The 19,127-nt window shown below is 34.9% G+C and overlaps 1 protein-coding gene across 2 annotated transcripts in view; it reads left to right on the top strand.

Moving 5' to 3' along the window:
• The window catches only part of LOC118204158 (uncharacterized), a 115,745-nt gene that overhangs the window by 68,747 nt on the left and 27,871 nt on the right, over positions 1 to 19,127 (top strand). For both annotated transcript variants that reach the window (XM_085827285.1, XM_085827286.1), the window contains one exon: positions 6,363 to 6,458. In XM_085827285.1, coding sequence (XP_085683411.1) covers positions 6,363 to 6,458 — 96 coding nt within the window. The remainder of the gene's footprint in view (positions 1 to 6,362; positions 6,459 to 19,127) is intronic.

Genomic DNA, 19,127 nt, shown 5'->3' with positions numbered 1-19,127 from the left:
ATGTTCTCAAAATTCATAGAAATTTAACGATACGAGGATATGAAATCCTGTACTGCTGGGTTCCCGGGCATACGGGAATAAAGGGAAACGAGCTTGCAGACATCGCGGCAAAATCTGCTGTTGAACTGTCCAGTCGCCTTATCCCTTTTAGAGACATCTGCTGTGTCATCAAGGGGAAGATACGGAAAAAATGGCAGCAAGTTTGGGATGTTCAGCATCACAACAAGTTGAGAAACGTCAAGCCTAGAATTGAGCATTGGGATTTTGCTGGAAATCGTAAAGAGGACGTTCTTTTGACTCGACTCAGAATTGGTCACACCAGAGTTACACATAACTATCTTCTCAAAGCTGAAAATGAGCCTGTTTGTTTTAATTGTAATGTTTGTTTATCTGTTCGTCATATTTTAATTGAGTGTCCATGTTTTAATAGTCTTCGCCAGAAATATATTAATAGCTGTGACTTACCTCTCGACCGTTTAATCGGAAGAGAGTTCAATTGTAATTTATTTTATTATCTAAAAGAGATTGGCTTTTATTACCTAATGTAATTTATTTTGAAGACTGTGTCTTGAATTTTAATATGTGCTTTTAACTTGTGTTTATATGACTTCATCCTCTGGATTTGATACATTTATCTACTTGTTTTTATTTATTGAATTTTAATGACATCAATTGTAATCATCCCACCTTGTGTTTGGCGCGTCATAATCATCTCTAGTTTTTGCGCCATAATCACTCACTCACTCACTCACTCACTCCTGATTCTGTCATCCGAGCCCAGTTCGACTCCATGGCTAACCGGGGAAGGACTGCTTTATTTGCCAGGGAATTTTAATATGTGCTTTTAACTTGTGTTTATATGACTTCATCCTCTGGATTTGGTACATTTATCTACTTGTTTTTATTTATTGAATTTTAATGTCATCAATTGTAATCATCTCATCTTTTGTTTGGCGCGTCATAATCATCTCTAGTTTTTGCGCCATAATCACTCACTCACTCACTCCTGTTTCTGTCATCCGAGCCCAGTTCGACTCCATGGCTAACCGGGGAAGGACTGCTTTATTTGCCAGGGTGGCAGCTGTTTCTACGAATTTCGCACTCCTGTGAACCTCTAAAGCGCTTACAAGTTTAATCATTTCCTCTTCATGCCATATTGTTTACGTGCAATAAATACCTTTTTTGTATTTGCTTTCCTTCATGGTGTTGCAATTTTAATGGCCAGCAGTGTTTTAATGGCCAGCAGCAATAGAACAAACTCGAAATTCAAAATTCGGACATTCAGGTGCCCATGTTCGGGTGGAGGATTACATTATTTAAAATTTGATGGCTCTAGTTTCCGTCCTTTTTCTACAATGCGAGAAACACCTACATTAATGCACATTCTTTTTTATTTAATCTCTTTTAAAATAACACGGGATGGTAATATTTTGTAGTAACAATTTAAAAAGTGTTTCAACGCAGAGTCCTGTTTCGAGAATAATAGCCCTTCTGAGCTAATGCTTCTTTGGGTTAAAATTATGATATCTAAAATTATGGTGAATGATTGTTATAATTATGTAACTGAATAATGGAATTTGAAAATGCAGTATGCTGGGAGTGTTGATTCAGAATCAGAGTATTATTATTACCTCTGAATTTTTGTTGCTTTTAAACTCTCATAAAAGAAAAAGGTGAACGCTACCATTTATCAGAACTAATGAGATATATTTTTATATAATTATTTTTTGTAAATTTTGAAATATTTAGATGCAGTTCTGAAAGGGCCAGTTATCTTATGCAAGAGTGGATGCCTTTTCAACTAACTTCTCAAGCACCCATTAACCACTGGAAAAATAACACATCAGTCGGTACAGAGAACTTAGGCAATTTCTTAAGCTTATTTTTTAAGAATTGTGGAGTCTTAGGCTTCGTATAGGTTACGGTTTTGTAGTTATAAAGCTTTGTGGTTTAAGACATAAAAGTCATAAGTCCATGCCATAGCAAATCAAAGAAAAGAAAGTTGCGCATGCGTATATGCGTAGCTCATTCAGCTAAACTATCAATCGATGTGATCGTTGGTTCTTATACCAGCTCTGGCATAAAGTTAAAACTTTTATATAAAAGCTTTAATTCTATTTTTGTAGCCTGTCAAAGTCTGATTGCTTAGTAGAAGCTTAAACCTGTTATGACTTTAAAACCACCGTGTAAAGGAAGCTAATGACGAGAAAGTAAAATGCAAATAAGAATGAAACCACAATTTCAGAAGGATGCTTAGTACGTCTGTTTTAAAACGTGAATAATACGTAATAAACTTAGAATCGTACATATTTGGTAATTTTTGATAATTATTGAAATAAGTTATTATTATGTAAAATATTTTTATTTCTGTTATGCTGTATAAACAGTTTGAAAGACCTTTCCTTAAGCACCATCATCATGATAATAATTTGAACCTTGGACTGAGAACTAAAATTTCTTGGACTGAGAACCAAAATAATTATTTTTTCAAATCAACGAACGAGAATCGTGTAGTGCAATGTAAAAAACGTTTTTAAATTGAAGCAGTTAAAAAATTGTGATTAATTTCGGCAGCGTTTAATAAACCGTAACCTAATTTGTGAACAATCTTTGAGAATATATATATATATGTCTAATGTCACAGAAACTAGAAGGCCTATTTGTTAATAAGAGAGATGAGTGAGTGAGTGAGTGAGTGAGTGATTATGGCGCAAAAACCAGAGATGATTATGACGCGCCAAACAAAAGGTGATATGATTACAATTGATGACATTAAAATTCAATAAATAAAAACAAGTAGATAAATGTACCAAATCCAGAGGATGAAGTCATATAAAAACAAGTTAAAAGCACATATTAACATTCAAGACACAGTCTTCAAAACAAATTACATTTGGTAATAAAAGCCAATCTCTTTTAAATAATAAAATAAATTAGAATTGACCTCTCTTCCGATTAAACGGTCGAGAGGTAAGTCATAGCTATTAAAATATTTCTGGCGAAGACTATTAAAACATGGACACTCAATTAAAATATGACGAACAGATAAACAAACATTACAATTAAAACAAACAGGCTCATTTTCAGCTTTGAGAAGATAGCTATGTGTGACTCTGGTGTGACCAATTCTGAGTCGAGTCAAAAGAACGTCCTCTTTACGATTTCCAGCAAAATCCCAATGCTCAATTCTAGGCTTGATGTTTCTCAACTTGTTGTGATGCTGAACATCCCAAATTTGCTGCCATTTTTTTCGTATCTTTCCCTTGATGACACAGCAGATGTCTCTAAAAGGGATAAGGCGACTGGACAGTTCGACAGCAGATTTTGCCGCGATGTCTTCAAGCTCGTTTCCCTTTATTCCCGTATGCCCGGGAACCCAGCAGTAATAAGAGAGATGGATGATTAGCCGACAGTCTAATTTTAAATTAAAAATAATGTAAGAATTATGACAATAATGTCTAATTCAACTGTGTTAAAAACACCAAAATATAATTCCTTAATATTTCATGTATAGCCTTTCATGAAAAACAGCAGTTTGGTGGTGAAAATAATTAGATTTAGAACTTGCTTTTTAACTTATGTTTATTTATTTTACATATTTCATCATATTTCATGTAACAAAGAAAACATAACTAAATCAAAATTAGATGATGAAAGAGAGCAACTTTATAAAACAAAATACTCATATCAAAATGAATACAGAAGCAATGCAAAATTGAAACGAAAACAATAAAATAAAATTTTAGAATATAATAAAAATGTTAGAAAATATATAAAATGTTGTTAAAAATTAATTACTCTTTCCAAGGAGCTTTTATATTTTTTTCATGTGTTTAAATATGAACACTCTGATATACTCAGTTTATTAATTTTATTTCAATTATTTTTCTTTCAGTTCTTAATATGAGTTTCTCCCGTTAGGAAGCTGCCGTCTTTCATGACCTAATTTTGATTTAATTACTTTCTCTTGATTATGTAATTATGTGCTGTAAATAAATTAAATTGTTATACTTGTACAATATATATTATCTTAATTTGAAATTTGTTACCATTTATATATATATAAAGAAATACATAAATAGGCTAAAAATTCTAATTAAAAATTAGAAAAAAAAAAAATTAACCCGTCTTTCGCTGTAGCTGCTGGATTGAAGTATAATAAACTTCGTCTCAAGACAAAGCATCTAAATTAACTAGTAAATTGGCATAAAAGCAAGGCGATTTCTCCATAATATAATAATTGCAACCGTGTATGAGAGGTTTAACGTAATATCGAAAGTAGTAGAACTAAAAAGAGAATTCATAGTAGAACAATCTCGAAAAATAAACATGCGAAAGGAAAATACAAATAAAAATTAATCTCCTTTTAATCGTAATAATAATGAATCTTTTATTGAAACTATAATTCAGAAGTATACATATATAATTTCTTTACTAAAGTAATGTTCAATTTTAATGAATCTCAATTAATTAATCATAGATATATATATATATATCTATATGATTAATTATATATATAGTGATTCTAAATTACTTTTACAAATTAAGAGGGGGGATAGTACTCATCCCGATGAGCAATAATTACCATAGAATATAGGGTTGCATTCCACTCTGAGAGGCAGAAAAGAAGTATATTAGAATTCCAATCTGAACTTGTTGGAAGTGTTGGGAGAGCGAATGAACGAGACCAAATGTTGCAGAATCAGTTTAGTCACAAACTCACAGAGAGTGCACAAAGCGGATAAAACCGAGAATTTGACTATGTAATCAAAAGCTGAATATTATCAACTAACTCCAACGTCCGCTGCGTGCCGAGATTAGCATGAAAAGTTCATGCTGCTTTCCGGCTGTCAGAACTTCGTGTCCCATAGAAGGTGTCCACCGATAACATCGCGCCAAAAACATCGCGGACGTAAACGTTGCGGAGAAAACAGCGCAAGGCGAAAACGTCGTGCTACAAAACATCGTGGGAGAAAATATCTCAAAGAGAAAACATCGCAATTCTAAAACATCGTCGTCGAAAATAAAGCGGTTCAAAAACTTCGCAGTTTAAAAGTACCGCCGTCGAAAATATCGTGGTAAAAAATAAAGTATCTACAAATCACCGCAGACATGCTTTTTTCAGGTTTTAATAATTGTAAATGGTTATTCCCGTAATGATTATGAGCGCAAGACGTAAAGAAGGATAATTTTTACTTTCACATTTTTTATTAACTAATAAATTTTTGCTGAAAAAGTAAGAAGGAAACTTAAGCATAGAAAATTAAATGCAACTTATAGATTACACTTTTCATGAAAAATTACAAGTAAAAACTTTATAAAAATTAATTTATTAATGGCCTTTGTTAGTTAACTATATCGGTTTAAAATTATATTAAGTGCTATAAGTTGCATTGATTTTCTATGCTTAAGTTTCCTTCTTATTTTCTCAGCCAAAATGTATTAGTTAGTAAAAAATATGAAAGTAAAAATTATCCTTCTTTCCATCTTTCGCTCACAAATCATTATGGGAATATCCATTTACAATTATTAAAATCTGAAAAAAATCATGTCTGCGATTTTATCGTCAAGCGATGATTTGTAGATACTTTATTTTTTACCACGATATTTTCGACGACGATGTTTTTAAGCTGCGAAGTTTTTGAACCGCTTTATTTTCGACGACGATATTTTGTACCACGATGTTTTATAACTGCGATGTTTTCTCTTTGCGATGTTTTTTTCTATGATGTTTTGTAGTACGACGTTTTCGCCTTGCGTTGTTTTCTCCGCGACGTTTTCGTCCGCGATGTTTTCGGCTGTAACCCCATAGAAGGGCTCTTCAAGTAGAATGAGCGCAGCAGAGTAAGTTCAGGAAGACAGGATAGAAGATGGCTAAGAGAAAAACAACTTTTACCTTGATACTTGATATCAAGGTAGTTTTTCTCCCTCCCTAATAATTTAGATAATTAACTTGTTGCAAGCATTTGCGAAGTGGAGATTTTGCCAACCAAAGATGTGCTTTTGAGTGTTAGCCATCAAAGTCTCAGCTGTAATTAACACTCGAACGCCAAGTTCTTGGTTTTATACGATTTGTACACTCTCTGTGAGTTTGTCACTGAACTGATTGTGCAACATTTGGTCTCGTTCATTCACTTTCCCAACACTGTTGTAAGTTCAGATTGGAATTTTAATCTTCTTCTTTTCTGCCTCTCAGAGTGGAATGCGACCCTATGTTCTATGGCAATTAATTGCTCATCTGGATGAGTACTACCACCCCCTCTTAATTTGTAAAAACAATTTAGAATCATCTTGTATATATATATGTGTGTGTGTGTGTGTGTAGAAATGCATGGTTTGAAACATTTTCTCTCTTTCTCTAGAATGCAATTGCAGAAATGGTGATTGCAGTATCGTAAACGGAAAGAAAGTATGTGCTTGTTATCCTCATAATGCGATGGAGCACGGATACTGTGAAGGTAAAAAGTGTCATTTTAATAACTTTATTGGGTATATTGAGGCTGTTTGCACATTTTTTAGACAATTTTGTTTTGCTGTAAAAAATAGCCTGCTTGGAAAACGTTTTTAACTGCAACTATATTTTATCTTCTGCTAGTTGACAACTTTTTTAATGTAAAACGGCTCTTTTGAAGAATCAATGGACAGAGAGCTCTATTTTTGCATTTTCTCAAGAAAATGTTTCGTATTTAGTTATTAAAAATGCTGTGAAAGCCATGATTTTTCGGTATCTAAAGCAACAACAGATAATATTGTCAATAAAAAAAAGGAAAGGAAAACACGTCAAAATTTGGCTCCAAGGAGAAAAATTCTTCAAAATACATAACCAAGGGAAACATGAAATGTCTCGAATGTTGCTAACGTAAGAACGTTAAAGGTAAAAGAAAATCTTCGAACTCAAAGGTCAATTGCCATAATCACTAAAATGCTCAGTGCCAAATGTATCGAATCCTAGAGAGGCGAAGAAACGTAATGTGCATTGTCTTTCTCTACAACACATCGCCAAAAGCAGAACGCGCTACAGAATTCTGTATGAGAAATAATTATTCGGACAAACATGGAAAAATTTTGTCACACAATATGAATCTTGGGTATATTTAAATAACCACAACAAAAAATATCCATTTATTAGCATCAAAGAAAATAAAAGCAATCTTAAAGCACGGTTTCAAAGAATGTAAAGAAAGGTTTTCAAAGGGATTTATGATTGTTGTTGGTTCTTGATAAAATGACAAATAAAAATTAAAGAGAGTGCAGAAAACTGTTAAGCTCAACGCCACATATTATCAGGAACATACTTTATATCCCAGTTTTTAAATATGGAATACCTTCTGTTTACCCAGAGTGCCGTCAGTCAGTAGAACAGCATCAAGACAAAGCAAGCAACCGTACTTCCAAATCCACTATTAATTCCCAGGAAAGAGATGGCACAGTAAAAGTGTAACAAGAAACATGTAACCCACATATTAAATCTCCTGATGCATGGATCATCCATGAATTTTTACTCTTTTGGGCTTTTAAGAAGCGGATTATCCACACGTCGACCTACAACCTTCATTGTACTTTGTAAATATGTTCACGTGAAAAGGGATAAAATACCTCCCCTGCTACTAACAAAAAGCTTTTTTGTCTTGGAAATTATGGCGTAGAAAGATAAGGAAGAATAAGGTTATGTATTTTGAAGAATTTTTCTCCTTGAAGCCAAATTTTGATCAAATGGAATGTATAAAACACAACAATTTTAGGTAAAATATTTTTAAAAATACAATGAAAATCGTTATAAATATGTGGCAGCAGCCTTAATGTAATACTAAATTTTAATATTTAAAATAAAATGAAGACAATTCGAAAAAGGCATAAGAGGTAATAATAATTTAACTGTTAATGGGATCCGAGAAACTTTCACATTTGTCAAATTATTAAATTATAACTTATTACCTTGTCCAGCGATGAAATATTTAGTTCTATTTAAAAAAAAATAAAGCATGTATTCGTTTTACTTAAATTAAAATCATCACAAGAGCAATTTGCTTCACATTGCTGCAGTCTTGTTTCTTTTCTTCCCCCTCCTAGGTATGGCCAATTGGATAATATCGCTAAGCATTCGTACTGCGATCCGGATTCAAATTCTACAGAAAAAGGCTGCATGGGCACTTTTCTGATTTTTCTAGTGTATAATGTAAACACGATGTCGCTTGCGCTGCAAAGACTTCCACAAAGATATCCCTTTTCTTAACTCCTTCACATCGTAATCGTCCTAAACAAGGAGGTCAGAATAAATACGTATCCGCTATTGCAATACGAAGAGAGTGAAGCCGGGGGAAGCACATAAGACCACGCCACGGCACGTGAATGCAAGAAAACGCTGCCCTTACTAAGCGAAGTAAGGTTAAACGTCAGCTGGTTTCACGTTCTCAGAGTGTTTTCTTGTTTTCTATGCGATGATGTGAGAAGCCTAAAGGTTGTTGAATTGTCGCAACGAAATAACGTCTACATTTCCGATTGCATTTCTATGTAAAAGAATGTTTTCGAACATGCATAAAAAAAAAAAATAGAATAATCGAAATGTGTGTTTGAGAAGCCTTCAAGAAAGGGTACAACAACAAACTCTTATAACCGCTCCTGCTACTGAAAGCAACTGCGGTGTTTTGTAACTATTCTAATTGTTACAAAACGATTGTTAAAGTGTAACGATTGGAATCCACGTTTCTAACCACTCCGTTATCTCACTCCGGATTAGGCAGGAGGCGACAGGAGGATTAGGCAGGTGGCGACTACCAAAGTGGGCAAAAGCTAATAGGCTAAAACAGGGAAGAGCACGTCAACTAAGCAAAACAGCTTTAAAAAAAAAAAAAAAAAAAAAAGCCAGCGGCTAAAAGAGGAGGGGTGCCTTTCGGCTAAACGGAAAGAAACAAAAAGCCAAAAACTAGTCTAAGATTCAAGAAAGGGTAAATACCCGTTGGCCAAGCTATTTTTGACGGTACATGGATACTGAATTTGTGCAAGTCTTCCACTTGTTATTTTGGCTTGTATAGCAGCGATTTTTGCGCCAAAAATCGCCACTACATGAAGCCAAAATAACAAGACAAAGAACTGCACAAACTCGGTGTCCATGTACACATCTATATATTTTCACTTAAAAAGTCAAAGGAGCACTGAATTCTACAGTACAGGCAAAAAAAAAAAAAAAAAAATACATAATCTCAATAAACTACATTTTAAACCTAACAATAAACTAACATAAAAATGGATTATGCATTTAAGCATTACGCAAAGCAAATATCCGCTTACCTCTGTGGCCCACAAAATTCCTTAACAGGCATCCAAAAACTTCCTAAAATTATCTGAACTAGAATCCGTATATCGGCATCGCCACATAAATAACAAAAATAAGAGTAAAAAATATCCTACGTATTCGGAACTGTCCCGAAAATGGCTACTAAGTAAACCTTCATTTACATACCAGTCAATTAATGCATTTTCCCACTTTCGTTCCAAATCGTACAGAAACTTCAAATTAATCTTACTATATTCAACCATTCTACCGTCTGAACAATGAAACAATCAATGTATTTACTAACCACACGCACCCATCAGTCAAATTCATGCAACCAATTACGTCATAATAGGGTTTCCATAACTTTCAACTACTCAGGTTACCATAAAGGAAACAACAACTTAACAATAAACGGAACAACAACTTGGCGATAAAAGAAACAACAACTTCGCAATAATACAAGGGGCACCCTAAAGTCAACTCTAACCCAAGAAAAAGTTTCAGTATTTTCTTTGTGCAACGTGCAAGAAGAAACATATATAGTTCTCCAATTTTAATTTTCTTAATAATAATAAATGTGATACTCGTAATTAACTTACATGTGACAGAAAACGGTACGTAAACAAGGGGAGGAGGGGCTACTTGGCATTTTGAAGGAAATACATTCCAATAAAAATACGTATGTATAATACGGGCGTTTCAGATGCTTGAGTAAAAAAGATTTTCGAGTGCACTGTTGTGAAAGAGTTAAATAGATGGTTTTCGTTAAACGCCCTTAGCTGTCGAAAAAATTGTAAAAGTGTTTATATATATATATATATAGAGAGAGAGAGAGAGAGAATTACGTATTGCTTAGAAGGTTACAGCCGAAAACATCGCGGCAAAAACATCGCAGACGAAAATGTCGCGGAGAAAACAACGCAAGGCGAAAACGTCGGGCTACAAAACATCGTGGGAGAAAACATCGCAAAGAGAAAAAAAACATCGCAATTCTAAAACATCGTGGTACAAAACATCGTCGTCGAAAATAAAGCGGTTCAAAAACATCGCAGTTTAAAAACATCGTCGTCGAAAATATCGTGGTAAAAAATAAAGTATCTACAAATCATCGCATGACGATAACATCGCAGACATGCTTTTTTCAGGCATGCTTCAATAAGTGTAAATGGATATTCCCATAATGATTTGTGAGCGCAAGATGGAAAGAAGGATAATTTTTACTTTCATATTTTTTATTAATTAATACATTTTTGCTGAGAAAATAAAAAGGAAACTTAAGCATAAAAAATTAATGCAACTTATAGATAATAGAATTTTAAACAGACATAGTTAACTAACAAAGGCCATTAATAAATTATTTTTATAAAGTTTTTACTGGTAATTCACTTAATTCACGGGACACTGGTCACTTATTTTTACTCTCCTTCTTTGCATTTGAAGGAACCTCAGTTCTTGACTTAATCATGGAACTGCGCGTTGTGGCCACATTTCTACTCAGTTAAGCACTTTTTTCCGACTCAGCAATATTTTACCGTACCAATTGATGTACCGTATTTGTCGGCGTATAAGACACACTTTTTTCCTTTGAAAATAGGTCTGAAAAACGGGGTGCTCTTATACGCCGATACTTATTGCGTCGATACGTCATTTCTAAATGGGTCAAAGCTTCATACGATGCTGTGAAAACACAGTGGTTAAATCATTTAAGAAGTGTTACAATTAGTAATGCACTGGATGGTACAGAAGATAATTTGTTGTATGAGGACTCAGATGCTGATTTAGAAGAGGTTTCAAGTGACTCTTCACTTAGCTCTGGAGATGAGCGTCTGGCTTTTGACGAAGAACATTAAAAGGTGTTCTTTCCCAGATAGATTGGGTGTTTTCAGAAAGTATTACTTTGTATGTGTATTACTTTATATTTAAAATACTGTAAATTCATTCAGTATTCAGTAATAAAAGTTTTATCCTTCAAATATGTGCATAAAAAAGGGGGGTGAGTCTTACACGCCGGTGCGTCTTACACGCTGGAAAATACGGTAATTTATAGTTGATAAACAGTTGACTAGCAATGAGTGTTACTTACAGTTGTGTTATTAGTATTAACTATAATGTTATTTGTAGATGATAAATAGTTGATTTCATGATTTATAATTGACCAGCAAATTTGATGCGGTTAATTCTAATATATTCGATAACATAACTATATATAACTCTATGTTACACAGGTGTGACCACAAGCTGTTAGTACTAGTGCCATCCGCCCTTCAGCTGCTGAGAGGTAAAATCTTTGAATAGTGGTAGTTTGACTTGCTTTAAATTTCGGTGAACAGTCTGGCTGCATAAATGATTTCGTAATTTTTCCCATGTGTGATATAAATATAACCTAGTTTCCTTTAGAAATGAATTCCAGCAATCTACCTCTTCGAATAGATAGATTAACCCTCGCTTGCCTTTACGATATCTTATGACATTCCTTTCAGAAACGAGTTTCTTATACTTTTGGTTAAAATCAAAGTTTCAGAACTGGTAAGTAGAGATCTTACTAAAGCCGTCGTATTAAAGCACTTTATTCCCTCTTTTAATACAATTTTGATTGTAAACTTTTCTTAAGACATCTATTACCAGTGATAATGGTTTTCTTAATTTTCTGTACCAACATTGCTTTGAAATTTTACTACTTCCCTGTCTACAAAAGACAGGTGTACAAGTGAATGCAGGGACGGCTTTTTATGACAAATTGGGCATCGTCCGGTACCCGCAACTGTCTAGTTGAGCATACTCTTCTGGCGTCCAATAAGAGCCGCATTGGGAGTTTATTGACAGTAAAGTATATGTATGTGTAGTAACACTATACATACATGGTCATACAAGGGGCTGCCACAAGACGTAAATTTACATACATTTCGGTGCTTGGAAAAGTGCGTACATATACTTTTGGGTGAACAGAAATGGTGGTTTTAAGTTCCACCGCGCACTATACAATTAGCGAGACATAGGCATGTACTTAATACATACCATAACATATACATGTTTTTATATATCCTTACATATTATTAACATATTATTACCTATACATATTATTAAATACGATAAATATTAGGAAAATAGATGTCTAAGTAAAAACCATATTTATGCCCCGACATACACGCACCATAACATATACGAGCCATACACATAGATCCATCTATTATTTAAACAAATACATATTATTAAATACGAGAAATGTTGGAACAGCATATACATACAAAAATGAACCCATACATTCTAGTAAATATTATAAATATTGGAAAACCAGGTACACTGTGCAAAAACAAAATGAGACTGTTCTATTTCTCCCGCTCTGCTGGGCCGATTGACGAAATTCAAATTGCAGTTTTAATGTCTCTAAGGCGCGACTTAGTATCTGTATTAGATTTACACTGAAGTGACAAAAGTCATGGGATACCTCCTAATATTTTGTCGGTCCTCCTTTTGCCTGGCGAAGTGCAGCAACTCGACGTGGCATGGACTCAACAAGTCGTTGGAAGTCCCCTGCAGGAATATTGAGCCATGCTGCCTCTATAGACGTCCATAATTGTGAAAGTGTTGACGGTGCAGGGTTTTGGGCACAAACTGACCTCTCGATGATGACACATAAATGTTCGATGGGATTCATGTCGGGCGATCTAGGTGGCCAGATCATTCGCTGGAATTGTCCAGAATGTTCTTTTAACCAATCGTAAACAATTGTGGCCCGGTGACATGGCGCATTGTCATCCATAAAAATCCCATCGTTGTTTGAGTACGTGAAGTCCATGAATGGCTGTAAGTGATCTCCAATAGCTGAAGGTATCCATTTCCAGTCAATGATCGGTTCAGTTGCACCAGAGGACCGAGTCCATGCCATGTAAAAACAGCCCAGACCATTATGGAACCACCACCAGCTTGAACAGTGCCTTGTTGACAACTTGGGTCCATAACTTCGTGGGGTCTGCGCCACACTCGAACACTACCATCAGCTCTTACCAAATGAAATCATGACTCATCTGACCAAGCCTCGGTTTTCCATTCGTTTAGGAACCAACCGATATGCTCACGAGCCCACGAGAGTCGCTGCAGGCGATGTCGTGCTGTCAGTAAAGGCACTCGAGTCGTCTTCTGCTGGCATAGCCCAAGGAAGACAAATTTCGCCGCACTGTCCTATCGGACACGTCCCACATTGATTTCTGCGGTTATTTGACGCAGTGTTGCTTGTCTGTGAACATTGACAACTCTACCCAGACGTCGCTGGTCTCGGTCGTTAAGTGCAGGTGGTCGGCCACTGCGCTGTCCATGGTGAGATGTTATGCCTGAAATTAGGTACTCTCAGCACACTCTTGACACTGTGGATCTCGGAATGTTGAATTCCCTAACGATATCCGAAATGTAATGACCCATGCGTCTAGCTCCAACTACCATTCCGCGTTCAAAGTCTGTTAATTCTCGTCGTGCGGCCATAATCACGTGAAAGCATCTTCACATGAATAACTCGAACACAAATGAAAGCCCTAATCTAATCTAATCTATTCCTTTCAGAAAAATGGCCTTGGCTACAAAGCGCCGTAATCCATTCCATTTTTATCATGCCATATGGCCAATTAATTGGTATAAAGTAGTGGTGTAAACGCCCGCACAGAGATGAAAAATTCCAAAGATTTGTAGTCCTGCAGTTTAAAAGTGAATTCTAGATCTCAAAATCTTGCAGTCAGGTAATAAAGTAACTAAAGAAATGCAAACGGTCAGGTCAGAAGTAAAAGCCGTCCTACTGCATCGGTGTCCGTTCCCTGAGTGAGGGAGGAGCAAAGAATCTCTAAGGAGAAGAATAAAAGCTTCCATAGACGCAATGTAAACCTGTTTCGCCTATGGGCCGCTGTACCGAAGAGCCACGGCTATGCAGTGAAACATCAGCGCAGGGTGAAATTTAAACAGCGCAGTTCGAGGAGATAATAAATTTTTTACTTTGAAATAACTCAAAATGTTTTATTTTCAAACATTTCTGGAGTTTTATGAGCAAAAGGATGTTAGTTGGAATTTTGGGGCGAATTATAGAAATCCTGTCCAATTTTTACTTTCAATTTAAACAGCGAGCCGTACGAAGACAAAATTTAAATGAAATAAATTTCTTAATTCTTTTCTTCTGTAAACTTAAAAAGGGGGAAAACACATGCCATACAAACCGTAATAAATTTTTATGGATCCATAGTTAAAATTTTACAGTGAAATTTTAAAAGCAAAATTTGCAATAACTAACTGAAACAGAAAAAAATATTTAAGGACAATTAAAGGCACCCCTAAATAAATTGAAAACACTGAAATACATTATATTTATCCGACAACAACTTTAAAAACAAATTACCATGAAAATGTTTAGGAATGACCATTGTGAAAACCAAGAGCAAAGTTTTCACCCGATAGCCAAAACCATTTCACTTACAGTATTACATTTAAAAAGGCCTTTAAAAGAATTTCACATAGCTAAAACCAAGTACCTCTGACTACAACAACAAAGAACGTTTTCGAACAACGTGGTAAAAGATTGCTAACATGGCCGACGGCATGCTGCATTCTTTGATGCTGCTTTGTTGCCTCCTGATGTTATTTCGCACATGTGCAGTGAGGTACGGAGGGTGGATAGCTTTGGAATGGTTTGCCCCTTTAAAGTAAGCTTCAGGGATATACATAATGTGTCTCTTCGGTCTGACGGAGCCACATTTGCCCCGGGGAACCTTTACTTCTTCTCCTTAGAGATTCTTTGGGAGGAGCACCCAAATGAAGTCACATGATGACTCTTAGCAAATCAAAAGAGTTCATTTCAGAAAATTTCAAATTCGACCAGAACGGTCACATGACATAATACAGAGAAAAATTCTTGAATAACTTGGAAAATTAGCTTGAGTAATTAAATTCTAGATTAAATATAGAAAAATATATACACTATTTACAACATACAATCACCATCTTGCGTTATGATGGATTGAACGAGGTCTTTTTACCGTGTATTCAATAGTTGGGTCGTAGTTAATGATATTTGCGATGTATTGTAATACCTTATTTGCGATGTATTGTAAGTGATTTTTGAAAGTAAGATGTTTGTCGATGTAGACACCCAGGTATTTATAAGCATCTGCATGAAGGATAGAAACATTATTAATTTTAATTTCTGTATTTACACTTTGCAATTTCTTATATCTTCTATAAAGGACTGTGCTGCATTTATTAGCATTGAGTGTAATTTTCCACATTGAGCATCAGTGTGCAATATTATTGATATGCATCTGTAAATTATTGATGGCAAGTTGAGGGTTTCTAGACTCCGAGAGGACGACTGCATCGTCAGCGTATTTCAGGACTTTTGCATTGAGAGGTTGTGGTAAATCATTAATATAGATGTTAAAAAGTTTGGGGCTCAAAACACTTTCTTGAGCGACGCCACAAAACATCCTTTTCTTTTTAGATAAAGTATTTCCAATACGGACTTGAAAGGTTCTGTTTTTAATGAATGAAAAAATAATTTTGCTAAGATTGTTAGGAATTTCCAGTTTGATGAGCTTATGTATTAGCCCTGCATGCCACACTCGATCAAAAGCTTTCTCAAAATCGAGGTAGCACGCAGCGACTGCGCTCTTTTTTTTTTTGGAAACAAGGGCAATAATTTCAACTAAATTGAGTACTTGATGGGTTGTACAATGACCTTTCCTGAAACCGAACTGCATTCTATCAATTATGTCATTATTTTCAAGAAAGTCATTTAATCTGTTGTTGAGTATTTTTTCATAAACCTTTCCCATAGCAGATAGAAGGCTGATGGGTATGTAGCTATTGATATTAGGATTTTTGCCCTGTTTGAGGATAAAGATTACAATAGAGTGCTTCCATTGTTGAGGGAAATAAGAAAGCCTGATGCATCCATTTATGATGTTACATAGATTAACAATACATCTATCAGGAAGAGCTTTTATCGCTTCGTTGTTAATCTGATCAAATCCTTTCGCTTTCTTCGGCTTAAGTGACTTGATAATATTCTTGATTTCCTTGGGAGAAGTGAGCTGAATGTGCCTGTGTGGGGTAAAATTTCGAATAAAGTTGATTGCGTCATTTGCTTCCACTTCCGTATCCGAGTTAGTAGCAGGGAGAGATTGGGAAATTTTCTCTTGCTCTTCTGCCATGAGGTCGGCAATACCTTGGTCTGAGTAGTAAGTTTTTCCAGAGTATTCAATAGCATGTTCATTGTTGCAGTTGTTATTTTTAAGTGAACGGGCTATTTTCCATACGTTCTCAATGTTGGGTTCCAAATTTTCAAGTAGGTGATCCCACTTCCTTGTTCTGTAATCTTGTATGTCCAATTTAATTTTACGGTTGAGGTAATTGAGATGTCTTTTATCAGCGGGATTTCTAGATTGTTGCCAGATTGTAGCCTCATTTCTTTGTTTAATAGTATTTCTAATCTGAGTGGGGGGAATTTGTGAATTTTTATCTTTAACAGGGTAGGAAGCGTTGGATATTGCGTTTTGAATATTGGTAGTGAATTTATGAATTTCCTCTTCTATTGCGCAGCTGTGCGGGTAATGGTTGTTACAGTTATAGTTTTAGAGTAGATTATTAACCAGAGTCCAGTTAGTCTTGATGAGGTGTTTCTTTAAAGGTGGGTAAAAACCGTAGAAATCAAAAGCGACTGGCAAGTGATCAGAGTTAAGGTCATGAATGACTTCCAGGTGAGGCGTTTGATCGATATTTTTAAGAAGTAACACATCCAAGATGTCGCCGGTGCCATCATGGTGAATTCTGGTAGGGGAAAAGGGAGCAATAATTTTCAGATCTTGATTTAGTAGCTAATTATTGAGAAAATTTCCGTTTGTATTATTATATCTTGAATTCCAAGCTTGATTTTTTGCGTTTAGGTCACCCGCAATTAAAGTGGGAAGATTAGCTGCAGTGAGATTATTTAAATCTATATCATTAAGTCGATTATTGGGGGGTTGTAAACAGATATGAAAAGATATGCTTCATTAAGTCCACTGTAAATAATGGCTGCAGTTTTTTCTATATTGCCAGTGTTTGGAATTTCAAATTTAGCAAATCGGAGATAGTTTTTAATAATAATTGCAGTGCCACCGCCTCTGTTATGACTCCTGCCATCACGAATGATCTTGTACCCTGGAAAATTAATCCTGTGAGATTTTCTAAGGTGGGTTTCGTTGAGTAGCATAATATCGATGTTTTTAGTAATTAAGAAAATTTTGATTTCTTCCTTTTGTTTCTGGACTCCATTAGCATTAAAGAACGTAATTAATTAACGTAACGTAACGTAACGTAAGCAGTTACTATTAGCGATTACTTTATGAAAATTCTTGTTTGGATCAGATGTCATAATCCAGGGAAGAGAAATAGTCGATAGCGGCCATGTTTTAGGTTTCCTTTGATTTTTGTAATACCCAAAGTTTCAAGTTCCTCTTTCATTTTATCCCAATTTGCAGTAAAGTCCTGCAGTACTATGGGAGGGATATGAGTCGAGGTTTTTTGGGGGAATATAAATTCTCCATTGTTATCCTCAGTATTTTGGTCAATTCATTCTTCGTTGTTAAGCTTTTCATATTTATTTTGTTGCAGTGGCGGAGTAATTTCAGTTTCGGAGAACGTGCGTTTATTAGTAATTCGAGGGATTTTAAATCCTTCTTGTCTATTCGGTCTTCTTTTTCTTACTTTTGTCGCTATTAGTGCGTTTTATAGTGCTATGTAAATTTTGGGATAGGATATCATTTTTTAATTCCTTCGATTTCATGTTTTGAATCAATTTTTGGGGTGAATTAATAGCAGAATTACTTTGTTTCTCTATTAATTCCTTCGATTTCATATTCTGAATTACTTTTTTAGGTGAATTATCAGTAGAGTTGCATTTTTTCTCTGTAAGCTTACTATTAGTGTTTTTAATCGAGGGGTTGCTATTGCATCTTTTAAGTGGTTTATTTATGCTTATAAACATGTCACATGTTTTGAGTTTAGCTGATATGGTATCAAGATCACTAACGATCTGCTCATTTTTTTTTTGGTGGGGGGGCTTCATTCAGGATTTTATATTCGTCGAGAAGCTGATCTTTCATCTGACACATGTTTTCGAAAGTAGGTGTCCCTACCTTTCTTACAATCCACATAAAAGCAGAAATAGTACTATCATTTTTCAAATCGTAATCCTCAATGTGAGATTCATTTATTCCGAAATGAAAGCCCTGCCAAAGCACTTCGCCTTTATACATTTTCTACGCGATACTACTGCCATCTGTATACTACTGCCATGGGGTAGCATAATAGTGCTATCCCATGGCAGTAGTTGCTATAGTGTATATATAGCATTGTTCTACTATAGGTACCGACACAAAAGCGGACTTTTTCTGAAATGACAGGCCATGTTTTTCCATATTTCGATTCTACGACTCAAATTATGCCAAACTGCCAAGTTTTGTATTAAATCGCACGAGTAGTTTTTAAAAAATTTAGCTTCTCAATGTTAATTGAATTTGACATATATTTACTAATATCTCTTTTTTTAAAAAAAAAACTTACTTGATGCTTCCTTTCATATTTCGAAATTTAGGTTCTTTCCAAATAACATTCTCCAATCTTGTACAATTTACTTTTAAAATTTGTATTTTTAAATAATTTTTATAAATTTTTCGAAGAAAATTTGGAATTATAAGCTATAATTTTTTGCCATCGTCTTAAATTAGATGTATTTCTAAACATACCTGCAAAAAAGTAGAGTTTTTTTGTTCAAAATTTTCTAACATATAAGTGAAAATCATTTTGTCGCGTTTTGAAATTTTGCGTATTTATTAAATGC

The sequence above is a fragment of the Stegodyphus dumicola genome, chromosome 11, assembly GCF_044657685.1.
Source record: "Stegodyphus dumicola isolate Sdum_Otavi_A_Nest chromosome 11, ASM4465768v1".
In the NCBI taxonomy this organism is placed as follows: Eukaryota; Metazoa; Arthropoda; class Arachnida; order Araneae; family Eresidae; genus Stegodyphus; species Stegodyphus dumicola.
The sequence above is the reverse complement of the archived record's forward strand: the minus strand, read 5'-3'. Positions and strand labels throughout refer to the sequence as shown.